Genomic DNA, 17404 nt, shown 5'->3' on the forward strand with positions numbered 1-17404 from the left:
CCTAATGTGATCAAGCTAGCGTTGTCTGTATTAGCTAATATGCTAACATGTTAAGGAGTGTCTATGTTAGTATTTTTACACTTCCGGGGTTTCACAGCCCGCGATTGGTGTGGGGTATACATTTGCAAAGGCTTTTTCGGTAAGTTGCAGCAAAATTTGAAAAAATTAAAGCACAAATTAGCTTAATTATTTCTTCTAGCCATCCATAACGCTTCTACCCGTATGGATTTTTCATTTTTCGTTTGTAAGTTTTATAATATAACTAAAACAATTAATACTTACTAAATCGTCCCATGTGTGATGTCTGTAGAAGTGTTTTCATGCATATTTGTACCTGCTATCCTAATGTGATCAAGCTAGCGTTGTCTGCATTAGCTAATATGCTAACATGTTAAGGAGTGTCTGTGTTAGTATTATTGTACCTCCGGGGTTTCACAGCCCGTGTTTGGTGTGGCCTAGAAATTACAAAATTTGTAGAAGCTTTTTCAGTACGTTGCAGCAAAAATTAGCTTAATTTTTGAACATTAGTGCAAATAGTTTTTAAAAAAACCCAAGAAAAGACACTGAAAAGTGAGAGATGACATCAGATGTGTACGTGGGACAGTATTGACAGTCAAAGTAGCATCCGATGTGGAAGATGCCTTCAGATGTGTAAGCGAGACATAATTGACAGTCATAGTTGCATCAGATTTTTTAGAGATGACATCAGATGTGTAAGTGGGACAGTATTGACAGTCAAAATTGCATCCGATGTGGGAGATGACAGATGTGTAAGTGGGACAGTATTGACAAACAAAATTGCATCTGATGTGGGAGATGACATCAGATGTGTAAGTGGGACAGTATTGACAGTCAAAATTGTATCCGATGTGGGAGATGACATCAGATGTGTAAGTGGGACAGTATTGACAGTCAAAGTAGCATCCGATGTGGAAGATGCCTTTAGATGTGTAAGTGGGACATAATTGACAGTCATAGTTGCATGAGATTTTTTAGAGATGACATCAGATGTGTAAGTGGGACAGTATTGACAGTCAAAATTGCATCCGATGTGGGAGATGACATCAGATGTGTAAGTGGGATAGTATTGACAGCCAAAATTGCATCCGATGTGGGAGATGACATCAGATGTGTAAGTGGGACAGTATTGACAGTCAAAATTGCATCAGATGTGAGTGATGACATCAGATGTGTAAGTGGGACCGTATTGACAGTCAAAATTGCATCCGATGTGGGAGATGACATCAGATGTGTAAGTGGGACAGTATTGACAGTCAACATTGCATCCGATGTGGGAGATGACATCAGATATGTAAGTGGGACAGTATTGACTGTCATATTTGCACCATATTTTTTAGAAATGACATCAGATGTGTAAGTGGGACAGTATTGACAGTCAAAATTGCATCCGATGTGGGAGATGACATCAGATGTGTAAGTGGGACAGTATTGACAGTCAAAGCTGCATCAGATGTGTCAACTCCTGAATATTAATGAAAACATAAATAAAAAACATGTTTTATGAGGAATATGGAAATATTACAACTCTTTGTTTTGACGATTTTAAAGAATAACAACACAGTTATTTAGGGATGTCCAATAATGGCTTTTTGATGATATCCGATATTCCGATATTGTCCAACTCTTTAATTACCGATACCGATATCAACCGATATATACAGTCGTGGAATTAACACATTATTATGCCTAATTTGGACAACCAGGTATGGTGAAGATAAGGTCATTTTTTAAAAATAATAATACAATAAAATAAGATAAATACATTAAAAACATTTTCTTGAATAGAAAAGAAAGTAAAACAATATAAAAACAGTTACATAGAAACTAGTAATGAATGAAAATGAGTCAAATGAAGTGTTAAAGGTTAGTTATTTATTATTATAATTAGTATAATAATATATATATATATATATATATATATACATACATATATACACACATATATATATATATATATATATATATATATATATATATATATATATATATATATATATATATATATATATATATATATATATATATATATATATATATTAGTGGAGCAGCAGCACGCACAATCATGTGTGCTTACGGACTGTATCCCTTGCAGACTGTATTGATATATATTGATATATAATGTAGGAACCTACCAGAATATTAATAACAGAAAGAAACAACCCTTTTGTGTGAATGAGTGTAAATGGGGGAGGGAGTTTTTTTGGGTTGGTGCACTAATTGTAAGTGTATCTTGTGTTTTTTATGTTAATTTAATTAAAATAAGGAGATGTCCGATATTATCGGACATCTCTACAGTTATTGTAAAAACTAATTTTTGATTTTAATTGGAGTCATTTTAGACCCCACTAGTGGGCGAGTGTGGGTACTAGTAGGTCGTGCATCTCAGGGTCAAGCATAAAGGACGTCACATCTCACTGTAGCAGAAATCAACCTTAAAAAAACAAACTGTGACAGTAGAGTGAAAATAGTGCACATTTTTCTTATAGGGTGTTGAAATATTCATAGGGCTCCATCCCTAGAAGGATGATCTAGGATGTAGGAAGCGGGACTGGGCGGACCGGGCATGAAAAGTTCAACCTGAACGTGTGAAGGGAGAAGGGTTGGACATGTTGGAGAGACAGCAACAACAAAAAACAAGGGGAAAATAAAAACATGCAGGAAAAGGAGAGGAAAAAGGAGGCGGGCGGAGGATTGGGATTTATAAATTGTGCAGTGACAAGGAGGGGGGAAAGATTTACACACTTGAGGGGGAAAAGACAGGAGATGGAGAGGGATGAGGATTATAAAGTTTGAAATGCAGACATGGCGAGAAAACACACTTGAAGGCGCAACAAAAGACCAAAATAGAGTTGGAGAAGATGAATGATCGGATGCAAAGTGAGCGTTTAGGCCGATCGCTTTAAGGCAGCAAAGGAAACGGTTTAAGTGCGGTAGGCAAAGGGGGGGATGGGGGGGGGGGTGATATCTGTCGCAACACGCACGCCTGGCAACGCAGATTTGGCCGCTCGTGTTGCCGCCAAGGTGTCGACAGCGACAGCCTCGGTGGCAGAGTTGAGAGGAAAGATTAAAATGTGAGCGAGAGTGCGAAGCTTTCAACATGAGAGGGGAGCTGCAGGTGTTTGTTTATTAGCATGGTCCACTCCTACGCCGCTTGATCCCGTCCGGTGCGAGGCGAGACACGGACGGGACCGCTTGGACTCCCCAGTGAGCGAAACGTGCAAAGTCAAACAGGAGGTTTGAGTTAGCAAAGTGCTAACCACCGGTCCACCGTGCGGCCATTTATCAGATTCCAGGAAGGACCGTTAGCTCTTTATTGATTGCCCGCTGTCTATTTTCATACCCGTCAACATTTCCGCTTCAAAATATGGGACATTTCTCGGGGAAAAAAAGGGGAAAATAAGTGATTTTCAGAATTCTGTCGACATTCCTGTAATATGTATATTTGGTGACCGGTACAGAATTGAGCGCTTTTATTGGTTACCGATCCAAACAATATTTCTTATTGCAAACGGGAGCCTTTTTCCTGCCTGCAAGGCAAGGGATGCCTGATAGAAAGCGTTCAAAAGTAAGGCGTCACTTTTTAAATAGAATTTTGCAATTGCGGAAGGAATTGCATGTGGATGCCTCTATGTGCGCAAGCCGCCGAATCACAGATACGTGTGGGTGGAAATGAAATGCTTGAATGTCCAGGGTGAGGGGAGTGTGTGGATGTTGGAACGGTTCAAATCGGTTGAATAATTAGGTATATGGAGAAGTTTGTATATTTAGGGCGAAAGTCCTGGTCATTTTGGGTAATCAGGGATTTTTTTCGGAACCAGGAAACATGCTGGCTTGAATGTCCAAGGTCAGGGGGAGTGTGTGGATGTTGGAACGGTTCAAATCGGTTGAAAAATTAGGTATATGGAGAAGTTTGTATTTTTAGGGGGAAATTCCTGGTACATTTTGGGTAATCAGGGAATTTATTTGGAACCAGGAAACATGCTGGCTTGAATTTCCAGGGTGAGGGGAGTGTGTGGATGTTGGAACGGTTCAAATCGGTTGAAAAATTAGGTATATGGAAAAGTTTGTATTTTTAGGGGGAAATTTCTGGTCATTTTGGGTAATCAGGGAATTTATTTGGAACCAGGAAACATGCTGGCTTGAATTTCCAGGGTGAGGGGAGTGTGTGGATGTTGGAACGGTTCAAATTGGTTGAAAAATTAGGTACATGGAGAAGTTTATATATTTAGGGGGGAATTCCTGGTAATTTTGGGTAATCAGGGAATTTTTTTCGGAACCGGAAAACATGCTGGCTTCAATGTCCAGGGTGAGGGGAGTGTGTGGATGTTGAAACGGTTCCAATTGGTTGAAAAATTAGGTATATGGAGAAGTTTGTATATTTAGGGGGAAATTCCTGGTCATTTTGGGTAATCAGGGAATTTTTTTGGAACCGGGAAACGTGCTGGCTTGAATGTCCAGGGTGAGGGGAGTGTGTGGATGTTGGAACGGTTCAAATCGGTTGAATAATTAGGTATATGGAGAAGTTTGTATATTTAGGGCGAAAGTCCTGGTCATTTTGGGTAATCAGGGATTTTTTTCGGAACCAGGAAACATGCTGGCTTGAATGTCCAAGGTCAGGGGGAATGTGTGGATGTTGGAACGGTTCAAATCGGTTGAAAAATTAGGTATATGGAAAAGTTTGTATTTTTAGGGGGAAATTCCTGGTCATTTTGGGTAATCAGGGAATTTATTTGGAACCAGGAAACATGCTGGCTTGAATTTCCAGGGTGAGGGGAGTGTGTGGATGTTGAAACGGATCAAATTGGTTGAAAAATTAGGTACATGGAGAAGTTTATATATTTAGGGGGGAATTCCTGGTAATTTCGGGTTATCAGGGAATTTTTTTCGGAACCGGGAAACGGGCTGGCTTGAATGTCCAGGGTGAGAGGGAGTGTGTGGATTTTGGAACGGTTCCAATTGGTTTTAAAAATGAGGTATATGGAGAAGTTTGTATATTTAGGGGGACATTCCTGGTAATTGTAGGTAATTATGGAATTTTTTCATACCAGGAAACATGTTGGCTTGAATGTCCAGGGTGAGGGGAGTGTGTGGATGTTGGAACGGTTGAAATTGGTTGAAAAATTAGGTATATGGAGAAGTTTGTATATTTAGAGGGACATTCCTGGTAATTTTGGGTAATCATGGAATTTTTTCGGAACCAGGAATCATGGTGGCTTAAATGTCCAGGGTGAGGGGGAGTGTGTGGATGTTGGAACGGTTGAAATTGGTTGAAAAATTAGGTATATGGAGAAGTTTGTATATTTAGGGGGACATTCCTGGTAATTTTGGGTAATCATGGAATTTTTTCGGAAATAGGAAACATGTTGGCTTGAATGTCCAGGGTGAAGGGGAGTGTCTAGACATTGGAACGGTTCAAATCGGTTGAAAAATTAGGTATATGGAAAAGTATGTATTTTTAGGGGGAAATTTCTGGTCATTTTGGGTAATCAGGGAATTTATTTGGAACCAGGAAACATGCTGGCTTGAATTTCCAGGGTGAGGGGAGTGTGTGAATGTTGGAACGGTTCAAATTGTTTGGAAAAATTAGGTACATGGAGAAGTTTATATATTTAGGGGGGAATTCCTGGTAATTTCGGGTAATCAGGGAATTTTTTCTGAACCGGAAAACATGCTGGCTTGAATGTCCAGGGTGAGGGGAGTGTGTGGATGTTGGAACGGTTCCAATCGGTTGAAAAAATAGGTATGTGGAGAAGTTTGCATATTTAGGGGGAAATTCCTGGTCATTTTGGGTAATCAGGGAATTTTTTCGGAACTGGGAAACATGCTGGCTTGAATGTCCAGGGTGAGGGGAGTGTGTGGATGTTGGAACGGTTCCAATTGGATTTAAAAATTACGTATATGGAGAAGTTTGTATATTTAGGGGGAAATTCCTGGTAATTTTGGGTAATCATGGATTTTTTTCGGAACTAAGAAACATGCTGACTTGAATGTCGAGGGTGAGGGGAGTGTGTGGATGTTGGAAGGGTTCCAATCGGTTGAAAAAATAGGTATATGGAGAAGTTTATATATTTAGGGGGAAATTCCTGGTCATTTTGGGTAATCAGGGAATTTTTTAGGAACTGGGAAACATGCTGGCTTGAATGTCCAGGGTGAGGGGAATGTGTGGATGTTGGAACGGTTCCAATTGGATTTAAAAATTAGGTATATGGAGAAGTTTGTATTTTAAGGGGGACATTCCTGGTATTTTCGGGTAATCAGGGAATTTTTTCGGAACCGGGAAAGATGCTAGCTTGAATGTCCAGGGTGAGAGAAGTGTGTGGATGTTGGAACGGTTCCAATCGGTTGAAAAATGAGGTAATAGGTAATAAGGAGAAGTTAGTGAAACAACTTGTTGAATTAGGTCCTGAGTTGAACAACTGAATGTAACGTTAAATGAACGTGTTTGTTGATGACGTTGAATCAATGTTGGATTCTGACGTTGATTTGATCTTTGAAATGTGGTCGTTTTTTCCAACCAATACTCGACAACACAAATACAACATTGAAACAACATGCTTTATGACAACGCTTATTCAATGTCAGGTTGTGATGTTCGTTTGACCGTTGGAATTTGGTTATTTCCCAACCAACAATGTGGATCCAACGTTATCTCAATGTACTAATACAACTATGTTCCAACGTTGTCTCAATTGACTAACACAACTATTTTGCAACCTTGTTTCAATTTACTAATACAACTATTTTGCAACTTTGTCTCAATTTACTAACACAACTATTTTGCAACGTTGTTTTAATTTACTAATACAACTATTTTGCAACCTTTTCTCAATTGACTCGTGCAACTATTTTGCAACGTTGTCTCAGATGACTAATACAACTATTTTGCAACCTTGTTTCAATTTACTAATACAACTATTTTGCAACTTTGTCTCAATTTACTAACACAACTATTCTGCAAAGTTCTTTCAATTTACTAATACAACTATTTTACAACCTTTTCTCAATTGACACAACTATTTTGCAACGTAAAATCCTCCCACCTCCAAAGACATGCACCTGGGGATAAGTTGATTGGCTACACTAAATTGGCCCTAGTGTGTGGATGTGAGTGTGAATGTTGTCTGTCTATCTGTGTTGGCCCTGCGATGAGGTGGCGACTTGTCCAGGGTGTACCCCGCCTTCCGCCCGATTGTAGCTGAGATAGGCTCCAGCGCCCCCCGCGACCCCAAAGGGAATAAGCGGTAGAAAATGGATGGATGGATGGATTTTGCAACGTTGTTTCAATTTACTAATACAACTATTTTGCAACCTTTTCTCAATTGACAACTATTTTGCAATGTCATCTCAATTGACTAATACAACTATTTTGCAACATTGTCTCAAATGACTAACACAACTATTTTTCAACGATGTCTCAGTTGACTAATACAACTATTTTGCAACGTTGTCTCAATTTACTAATGTGACTATTTTGCAACATTGTTTCAATTTACGAATACAACTATTTTGCAACATTGTCTCAATTGTACTAACACAACTATTTTGCAATGTTGTCTCAATTTACTAATGTGACTATTTTGCAACGTTGTCTCAATTTACTAATACAACTATTTTGCAACGTTGTCTCAATTGACTAATACAACTATTTTGCAACGTTGTCTCAATTGACTAATACAACTATTTTGCAACCCTGTCTCAATTTACTAAAACACATTTGTCAACGCTGTCTCAATTTAGTAATACAACTATTTTGCAACGTTGTTTCAATTTACTAATACAACTCTTTTGCAACCTTTTCTCAATTGACAACTATTTTGCAATGTCATCTCAATTGACTAATACAACTATTTTGCAACATTGTCTCAATTGACTAATACAACTATTTTGCAACGTTGTCTCAATTTACTAAAACACATATTTGTCAATGTTGTCTCAATTTAGTAATACAACTATTTTGCAACGTTGTTTCAATTTACTAATACAACTATTTTGCAACGTTGTCTCAATTTACTAAAACACATATTTGTCAATGTTGTCTCAATTTAGTAATACAACTATTTTGCAACGTTGTTTCAATTTACTAATACAACTATTTTGCAACATTGTCTCAATTGTACTAATACAACTATTTTGCAATGTTGTCTCAATTTACTAATACAACTATTTTGCAACGTTGTCTCTATTTACTAATACAACTATTTTGCAACGTTGTCTCTATTTACTAATACAACTATTTTGCAACCCTGTCTCAATTTACTAAAACACATATTTTTCAACGTTGTCTCAATTTACTAATACAACTATTTTGCAACATTGTCTCAATTGATTAACAACTATTTTGCAACGTTGTCTCAATTGACTAATACAACTATTTTGCAAAGTTGTCTCAATTTACTAACAACCATTTTGCAACATTGTTTCAATTGACTAATTCAACTATTATGCAACTTTGTTTGAATTGACTAATAAAACTATTTTGCAACGTTGTCTCAATGTACTAATACAACTATTTTGCAACGTTGTCTCAATGTAGTAATAATAATACAACTATTTATATTGTAGTAATAATAATACAACTATTTTGCAAAGTTGCCTCAATTTACTAACAACCATTTTGCAACGTTGTCTCAATTGACTAATACAACTATTATGCAACTTTGTTTCAATTTACTAATACAACTATTTTGCAACGTTGTCTCAATGTAATAAATGCTACTATTTTGCAACATTGTCTCAATTTACTAACAATTATTTTGCAATGCTGTCGGAGTTGATTAATGCGACTATTTTGCAACGTTGTCTCAATTGACTTATACAACTATTTTGCAACATTGTCTCAATTGTACTAATACAACTATTTTGCAATGTTGTCGGAGTTGATTAATGCGACTATTTTCCAACATTGTCTCAATTGTACTAATACAACTATTTTGCAGCGTTGTCTCAATGTAGTAATAATAATACAACTATTTATATTGTAGTAATAATAATACAACTATTTTGCAACGTTGTCTCAATTTACTAACACAACCATTTTGCAATGTTGTCTCAATTTACTAATACATTTGTACAACTATTATGCAACGTCGTTTCAAAGTCAGTCTTAAAAGACATGTATAATCAACGTTGTCTTAAATTACTAATACAACTATTTTGCAACGTAGTCTCAATTTACTAATACAACTATTTTGCAATGTCGTCTCAATTAACTAATACAACTATTTTGCAACGTTGTCTCAATTAACTAATACAACTATTTTGCAACATTGTCGCAATTTACTAACAACTATTTTTCAACGTTGTCTCAATTTACTAATGCAACTATTTTGCAACATTGTCTCAATTAACTAATACAACTATTTTGCAACATTGTCTCAATTTACTAACAACTATTTTGCAACGTTGTCTGAATTGATTAATGCGACTATTTTGCAACATTGTCTCAACTGACTTATACAACTATTTTGCAAAGCTGTCTTAATTTTACTAATACAACTTTTTTGCAACATTGTCTCAATTGACTAATACAACTATTTTTCAACGTTGTCTCAATATACTATTGCGACTATTTTGCAACGTTGTCTCAATTGACTAATACAACTATTTTGCAACGTTGCGTGGGTTCCCTCCGGGTACTCCGGCTTCCTCCCACTTCCAAAGACATGCACCTGGGGATAAGTTGATTGGCAACACTAAATTGGCCCTAGTGTGTGGATGTGAGTGTGAATGTTGTCTGTCTATCTGTGTTGGCCCTGCGATGAGGTGGCGACTTGTCCAGGGTGTATCCCGCCTTCCGCCCGATTGTAGCTGAGATAGGCTCCAGCGCCCCCCGCGACCCCAAAGGGAATAAGCGGTAGAAAATGGATGGATGGATGGATGTCTCAATTGACTAATACAACTATTTTGCAACGTTGTCTCAATTGACTAATACAACTATTTTGCAACGTTGTCTCAATTTACTAACAACTATTTTGCAACGTTGTCTGAATTGATTAATGCGACTATTTTGCAACATTGTCTCAATTGACTTATACAACTATTTTGCAAAGCTGTCTTAATTTTACTAATACAACTTTTTTGCAACATGGTCTCAATTGACTAATACAACTATTTTGCAACGTTGTCTCAATATACTAATGCGACTATTTTGCAACGTTGTCTCAATTGATTATTACAACTATTTTCAATGTTGTCTTAATTGACTAATACAACTATTTTCAATGTTGTCTCAATTGACTAATACAACTATTTTGCAACGTTGTCTCAATTGACTAATACAACTATTTTGCAACGTTGTCTCAATTGACTAATACAACTATTTTGCAATGTTGTCTCAATTGACTAATACAACTATTTTGCAACGTTGTTCCAAAGTAGGTCTTAAAAGACGTGTATAATCAACGTTGTATCAATGTCTAGTGCCTGGTGGGCAGAGATTCACTGCTGGTTTCTTTGCTCATTAACCAAGTTTCTTAGCTTTCGCGCTGAAAATGAAGCAAATCTCACCAAATCTTTTTTTATTTTTCTGAAGCGATTGTGACAACCATTGTGGCGGTTATTGATGCCGACGTATTTGGAACTTCCATCCATCCATTTTCTACCGCTTATTCCCTTTGGGGTCGCGGGGGGCGCTGGAGCCTATCTCAGCTACAATCGGGCGGAAGGCGGGATACACCCTGGACAAGTCGCCACCTCATCGCAGGGCCAACACAGATAGACAGACAACATTCACACTCACATCCACACACTAGGGCCAATTTAGTGTTGCCAATCAACTTATCCCCAGGTGCATGTCTTTGGAAGTGGGAGGAAGCCGGAGTACCCGGAGGGAACCCACGCAGTCACGGGGAGGACATGCAAACTCCACACAGAAAGATCCCGAGCCCGGGATTGAACCCAAGACTACTCAGGACCTTCGTATTGTGAGGCAGATGCACTAACCCCTCTACCACCGTGCTGCCCGTATTTGGAACTTGTTAAAGAAAAAAACCCACAACTTTACTACAGAGTCTTTAATCTAATCCAATGTAAAGATGTTATTCCGATGCAGTAAGACCCATGGGGCGTCACACGTTCAAGCCCTATGACCTCAATTCATTTGTTGAAAGACTTGCACATTCTTTGTTGATTCACGTCATCAAACAGATCAGTGCGTGGATGCCAAACTATTTTCTTCAGCTGAACTCAGGCAAAACTGAAATCATTGTCTTTGGCCCACATGAGCAAAAAGAGAAACTCTTATTGGTCACCTTGAAATCTCTCGACTAAAACCGAGTAGTCAGGTTAGAAACCCAGGACTCAGACTTGAACTTTAACAAGCCACTTTAAGTCAATAACATTAGCAACTTTCTGAAAAACATTGCCAAAATCATAGGAATGGCGTCTAAATCAGACTTCTAGAGACTAATCCAAGCCTTTGTCTCCGGCAGGTTAAACTACTGAAACGTTCTTATCACTGTGCTCTCTAAACGAGCTGTAAAGCAACTGCAGTACATTCAGAATGCTGCTGCTCGAGTCCTGACTAGAACCAGGAAATATGATCATACCAGTCCAGTGCCCACAGAAGCGAAGAGAAACTATTACGAGTCCCCTTGAAACCCCCTCCCTAAAACCGAGTCATCAGGTTAGAAATCTAGGACTCGGACTTGAACTTTAACAGTCACAGTAGATCAATAACATCAGCAGCTATCTGGAAAAAAACATTGCCAAAATCAGAGGAAGGATGTCTGAATCAGACTTCTAGAGACTAATCCATGCCCTTGTCTCCGGCAGGTTAGACTACTGAAATGGTCTTATCACTGTGCTCTCTAAACGAGCTGTAAAGCAACTGCAGTACATTCATAATGCTGCCGATCGAGTCCTGACTAGAACCTGGAAGTATGATCATATCAGTCCAGTGCAGTGGTTCTTAACCTGGGTTCGATCGAACCCTATGGGTTCGGTGAGTCGGCCTCAGGGGTTCGGCAGAACCTCCGCCGCGGAGGTCAAGACACGCCCGACTCATCGTGTAAATAAAAACTTCTCCCTGTTGGCATATTATGTTCCCTCTAATTTTCCATGTGTGAGCAAACGCAAAAACTCCTTGAGCATTCGGTGGCGCACATGTGAGCGACGTCAGACATGCACATGCTCTGTGGTCACACCTGCAGCACACCTGTCCCAAACCTGACTAAATAACAAGTTCAATGTTTTATTGTTGTAATCAAAAGACAGCAGTCATTTCCATGAGATTATTTCCTAATATAAGTGTTTGGCTCACTTACAATGACTATAACATATTGTTTTTCATGAGTTGTGTACTAGTATTATATGTCTGGGTGGGGGTCCTGCTTTGGAAATAATGTGTATCCCTTTCAGATATCGCATTTAGTTCCCACGAAAACATTCACATGTTGCACAATGAGATGTAAACATTGGATTATGTGTACATTCCTGTAATTTTCTGTTTGTAAAGTATATCTTTATTAGTATTTCTTTAATATATTAACATAATTGTATGATTACGGTTCGGGTTCGGTGAATGCGCATATGAAACTGGTGGGGTTCGGTACCTCCAACAAGGTTAAGAACCACTGATCCAGTGCCTTCAGAAGCAAATAGAAACTATTATGAGTCGCCTTGAAACCCCCTCCCTGAAACCGAGTCGTCACGTTAGAAATCTAGTACTCAGACCTGAACATTAACAGTCACATTGGATCAATAACATCAGCAGCTGTCTGGAAAAAAACATAGCCAAAATCAGAGGAAGGATGTCTGAATCAGACTTCTAGAGACTAATCCATGCCCTTGTCTCCGGCAGGTTAAACTACTGAAATGGTCTTATCACTGTACTCTCTAAACAAGCTGTAAAGCAACTGCAGTACATTCAGAATGCTGCCGATCGAGTCCTGACTAGAACCTTGAAGTATGATCATATCAGTCCAGTGCCTTCAGAAGCAAAGAAAAAACTATTATGAGTCGCCTTGAAACCCCCTCCCTGAAACCGAGTCGTCACGTTAGAAATCTAGGACTCAGACTTTAACTTTTAACAGTCACGCTAGATCAATAACATCAGCAGCTGTCTACCACCTGAAAATAATTGCCAAAATAAGAGGAATAAGGTCTAAATCAGACGTGCCTTTGTCTCCAGCAGGCTAGACTACTGTAATAGTCTTACCACCGTCCTCTCTAAACGAGTTGTAAAGCAGCAGCAGTACATCCAAAACGCTGCTGCTCAAGTCCTGACTAAAACCATGACATACCACCACACAAGTCCAGTGTTTATGTCACTGCACTGGCTTCCTGTTGCTCAGAGAATAGACTTTAAAACACCTCTCCTTGTCTACAAGTCTTTTTATGGTCTTGTACCAAAGTACATCTCGGACACGTTAGAATCATATGAACCATCTGAGAACCTCAGGGAGTGAGTGGTGTACTCCTGGTGCCCAGAGTCAGGACCAAACATGGTGAGGCTGCGTTTCAGTTTTATGCATCCATCCATCCATCTTCTTCCGCTTATCCGAGGTCGGGTCGCGGGGGCAGCAGCCTAAGCAGGGAAGCCCAGACTTCCCTCTCCCCAGCCACTTCGTCCAGCTCTTCCCGGGGTATCCCGAGGTGTTCCCAGGCCAGCCGGGAGACGTAGTCTTCCCAACGTGTCCTGGGTCTTCCCCGTGGCCTCCTACCGGTCGCACGTGCCGTAAACACCTCCCGAGGGAGGCGATCGGGTGGCATCCTGACCAGATGCCAAAACCACCTCATCTGGCTCCTCTCGATGTGGAGGAGTAGCGGCTTTACTTTGAGCTCCCCCCGGATGACAGAGCTTCTCACCCTATCTCTAAGGGAGAGCCCTGCCACCCGGCGGAGGAAACTCATTTCGGCTGCTTGTACCCGTGATCTTGTCCTTTCGGTCATAACCCAAAGCTCATGACCATAGGTGAGGATGGGAACGTAGATCGACCGGTAAATTGAGAGCTTTGCCTTCCGGCTCAGCTCCTTCTTCACCACAACGGATCGATACAGCGTCCGCATTACTGAAGATGCCGCACCGATCCGCCTGTTGATCTCACGATCCACTCTTCCCTCACTCGTGAACAAGACTTCGAGGTACTTGAACTCCTCCACTTGGGGAAGAGTCTCCTCCCCAACCCGGAGATGGCACTCCACCCTTTTCCGGGCGAGAACCATGGACTCGGACTTGGAGGTGCTGATTCTCATCCCAGTCACTTCACACTCGGCTGCGAACCGATCCAGCGAGAGCTGAAGATCCTGACCAGATGAAGCCATCAGGACCACATCATCTGCAAAAAGCACAGACCTAATCCTGCAGCCACCAAACCGGATCCCCTCAACGCCTTGACTGCGCCTAGAAATTCTGTCCATAAAAGTTATGAACAGAATGGGTGACAAAGGGCAGCCTTGGCGGAGTCCAACCCTCACTGGAAACGTGTCCGACTTACTGCCGGCAATGCGGACCAAGCTCTGATACTGATCATACAGGGAGCGGACCGCCAAAATCAGACAGTCCGATACCCCATACTCTCTGAGCACTCCCCACAGGACTTCCCGAGGGACACGGTCGAATGCCTTCTCCAAGTCCACAAAGCACATGTAGACTGGTTGGGCAAACTCCCATGCACCCTCAAGGACCCTGCCGAGAGTATAGAGCTGGTCCACAGTTCCACGACCAGGACGAAAACCACACTGTTCCTCCTGAAACCGAGGTTCGACTATCCGGCGTAGCCTCCTCTCCAGTACACCCGAATAGACCTTACCGGGAAGGCTGAGGAGGTAGTTAAAAAAGCTCCTCGGTGGCAAGGCCCCGGGGGTGGATGAGATCCGCCCGGAGTTCCTTAAGGCTCTGGATGCTGTGGGGCTGTCTTGGTTGACAAGACTCTGCAGCATCGCGTGGACATCGGGGTCGGTACCTCTGGATTGGCAGACCGGGGTGGTGGTTCCTCGCTTTAAGAAGGGGAACCGGAGGGTGTGTTCTAACTATCGTGGGATCACACTCCTCAGCGTTTCAGTTTTATGCTCATAAAATCTGGACTAGTCTTCCAGAAGATGTGAGACAGGCCTTGGCGTTAGCAATGTTCAAGTCCAGGCTAGAAATCCAGTTCTGCATATGACAACTGAAAGTATTTTACTCAAACTCTTTGATTTTAATTTATTATGATTGTTTTTACAATTATTTTATTTTTACTTTTGGAATTGCCTTGAGTACGAGTTGTGCTCTTCAAATAATCTTGCCTTGTCTTGCCTAGAACTGGACAAAAACCTTTTTGGAGTTTGCATTGCCTAGAACTGGACTAAAACTATGACATACCTTATTGAAATAACTAAAAGTGTGAGAAAAACTAATAATCATTTCTGCCAAAACCCCGACTGCTGGTAATGGAAATGGAAGATGGAAGAAACACTGACTGATATCAGAATACTGAATGACAAACGAACCCGGTCTTGAGGTTGAGAATGGCGTCCTCCACACCTCTCTGGTTGTATTTGCCCATGTACTGGTGCATGTCTGGGTAGTTGGAGCGGATGTTTTTTTCCGTGCTCCCGTTGGGCACCGTGCCAAACTTCAGAGGTGGGTATTGCTCCTCGGGATGCTGAAACTAAACGAGAGGTGGAAGGGGCAAAAGACACCTCAGGCTGTGCACCGATTTGTTTGAACTATTTCTGTGCCTTCTTGCAGACTCATTTGATAAACTTTGAACACATTCAGATCTTTGAGGAACAAAGGTCAATCTGTGGACTTTAAGCAGCACTTAGAACTGCTTAAAGTACACGGTTAACAACTGTGATGTTGATTGAGATGGTTTTCTTCTCTCCAAGTCCTTCACGGTAATCAATTCAACACTTCAGTTCATGGTATTTGGCTGCCTTTCGGCTTAAATGGACTTTCTTTTCCCACAGTACAGCTCATTGGTATTCAAGCACTGAAGTACCTTCTTGTCCGAGAGCCCCGACACCGTGTCAATGTACTCCTCCTGGATCATGAAGGCAGCGAGGTTAGCAGTGTAGGAGGCCAGGAAGATGACGGCAAAGAAGGCCCAGATCAGCACCATGATCTTGCTCGTTGTTCCCCTGGGGTTCTCCACGGGCACTGAGTTGTTGAAGACGATGGCCCATAAGAGCCAGACGGACTTTCCTATAGTGAAAGTTGACCCGCCCGCCTCTGTTCAGAAAGACGAGAGAGGGAATGGTTAATGCTTTGTGAAACTGCAGTCTGCTCTTCCAGTCTACGTTTTCTACTCTTGGATTAGTTCTAGGAGGAACAAGAACACATTGGATGAGGAAGAAAATGTATGTGGATCTGATAAACTCGAAAGAATTTTCAACAAACAACATTCCAGTGCACTTCAAACCAGGAGACCACATGAGATGTCGCCTCTACTGGCCCACCTGCACTGGCTCCCAGTAAACTTAAGGTGCGATTTTACGGTTTTATTAGACTTAGACTTAGACAAACTTTATTGATCCACAAGGGAAATTGTTCTTACGTACAAAAGGTTTAACGGTTTAGCACTATATTATCTTGCTGATTTTATTGTACCTTATGTTTCATCCCAAAAACTACAATCCAAAAACGCCAATTTATTAGTGACCCGCAGAGCCCTAAACAAGTCTGCAGGCTTTTGGGTGTTTTCCACATGGAACTCTGGAATGCCCTACCAGCAACAGTAGCAGCGTTGCCATTACCCTTAGAAATGAAACACCAACTTTTTAGTGACCCCCAGGGCCCTAAACAAGTCTGCATGCTCTTGGATGTTTTCCACACAGAACTCTGCAATGCCCTACCAGTAACAGTAGCAGTGTTGCCATTAACCCGAGAATAACACAAAACAAAAGATAATGATGCAATATGTACATACAGCTAGCCTAAATAGCATGTTAGCATCGATTAGCTTGCAGTCATGCAATGACCAAATATGCCTGATTAGCACTTCACCTACTCAGTGGTCTAGTGGCTAGAGTGTCCGCCCTGAGGTGGGTAGGTTGTGAGTTCAAAACCCTGGCCGAGTCATACCAAAGACTATAAAAATGGGACCCATTACCTCCCTGCTTGACACTCAGCATCAAGGGTTGGAATTGGGGGGTTAAATCACCAAAAATGATTCCCGGGCGTGGCACTGCTGCTGCCCACTGCTCCCCTCATTTCCCAGGGGGTGAACAAGGGGATGGGTCAAATGCAGAGGACACATTTCACCACACCTAGTGTGTGTGTGACAATCATTGTTACTTTAACTTTACCTCCAACAAGTCGTCAAAAGCATCAACAAAGCTCACCTTTGTGCATTCACACACAGTATAAAACGTTTGGTGGACAAAATGAGACAAAGAAGGAGTTAGCATAACTCAACTTTTGGGTTAAATAATTAAACCCAATAGTTTGGTTAGGAATAAC

At 40.8% G+C, this 17404-nt stretch overlaps 1 protein-coding gene across 2 annotated transcripts in view; it reads right to left on the bottom strand.

Moving 5' to 3' along the window:
* The window catches only part of grin2db (glutamate receptor, ionotropic, N-methyl D-aspartate 2D, b), a 257700-nt gene that overhangs the window by 42767 nt on the left and 197529 nt on the right, over window positions 1-17404 (bottom strand). For both annotated transcript variants that reach the window (XM_061957572.2, XM_061957580.2), the window contains exons 11-12: window positions 15945-16174; window positions 15451-15611 (exon numbers count right to left, since the gene is read on the bottom strand). In XM_061957572.2, the coding sequence (XP_061813556.2) occupies window positions 15451-15611; window positions 15945-16174 (391 nt within the window). The remainder of the gene's footprint in view (window positions 1-15450; window positions 15612-15944; window positions 16175-17404) is intronic.

The sequence above is a fragment of the Nerophis lumbriciformis genome, linkage group LG04, assembly GCF_033978685.3.
Source record: "Nerophis lumbriciformis linkage group LG04, RoL_Nlum_v2.1, whole genome shotgun sequence".
NCBI classification, from domain to species: Eukaryota; Metazoa; Chordata; class Actinopteri; order Syngnathiformes; family Syngnathidae; genus Nerophis; species Nerophis lumbriciformis.